General features: G+C 56.8%; 1 protein-coding gene across 1 annotated transcript; it reads right to left on the bottom strand.

The window, feature by feature from the left end:
* Window positions 1-2: 2 nt before the first annotated feature.
* On the bottom strand, window positions 3-536 carry WHR41_09641 (uncharacterized protein; the record flags this gene model as incomplete). Its single annotated transcript, XM_069378243.1, has 2 exons — window positions 3-353; window positions 414-536. Coding segments are annotated over 2 exons (474 nt in total), but the record flags the coding sequence as incomplete, so codon positions are not given.
* Window position 537: the final 1 nt, after the last annotated feature.

Raw genomic sequence — 537 nt, 5'->3', positions numbered from 1 at the left:
GGCTCGTGTCCGCTGAGCACGAAGAGCCGCGGGTGGTTCGGAGTCACGGCTACGACTTCTGATGCATCAACCTGCGCGGCGTGGTCAAGACTCGATATGAACGGCGTGGGGAACGACTCAACTATGGCGTGGGCATTTGTCCCCCCAAAACCGAACAAATTGATGCTGGCCCGACGATCGAGATTTTTCGGCCACGGCAAACCTTCAGTGAGTACCTTGATTCCGTCCCGCTCGAACGGAATGCGTTTGTTTGGTCTGTCGAAATGGATGTTCGGGAGAATGACACCCTTCTCGAGCATCAGGATGCACTTGATCAAGCCCGCAATTCCGGCGGCACCTTCAGTGTGTCCGATCTGCGTTTTCAATCAGCAGTGTTTCCCTTGCCCGTACTAAGTGGCGAATCCCCAGCTCACATTGGACTTGATAGAGCCGACGTACAGTGGTTCCGAACGCCTCGATTCCACTATCGCCTGCGCGACTGCGGCAAGTTCGAGAGGGTCTCCCACTGCGGTCCCCGTTCCCTGCTTCCTGCGTGAG

The sequence above is a fragment of the Cladosporium halotolerans genome (genome assembly GCF_011745625.1).
Source record: "Cladosporium halotolerans strain TM138-S3 chromosome Unknown Sca747, whole genome shotgun sequence".
Lineage (NCBI taxonomy): Eukaryota > Fungi > Ascomycota > Dothideomycetes > Cladosporiales > Cladosporiaceae > Cladosporium > Cladosporium halotolerans.
This window is presented reverse-complemented; position numbering and strand designations above follow the sequence as displayed.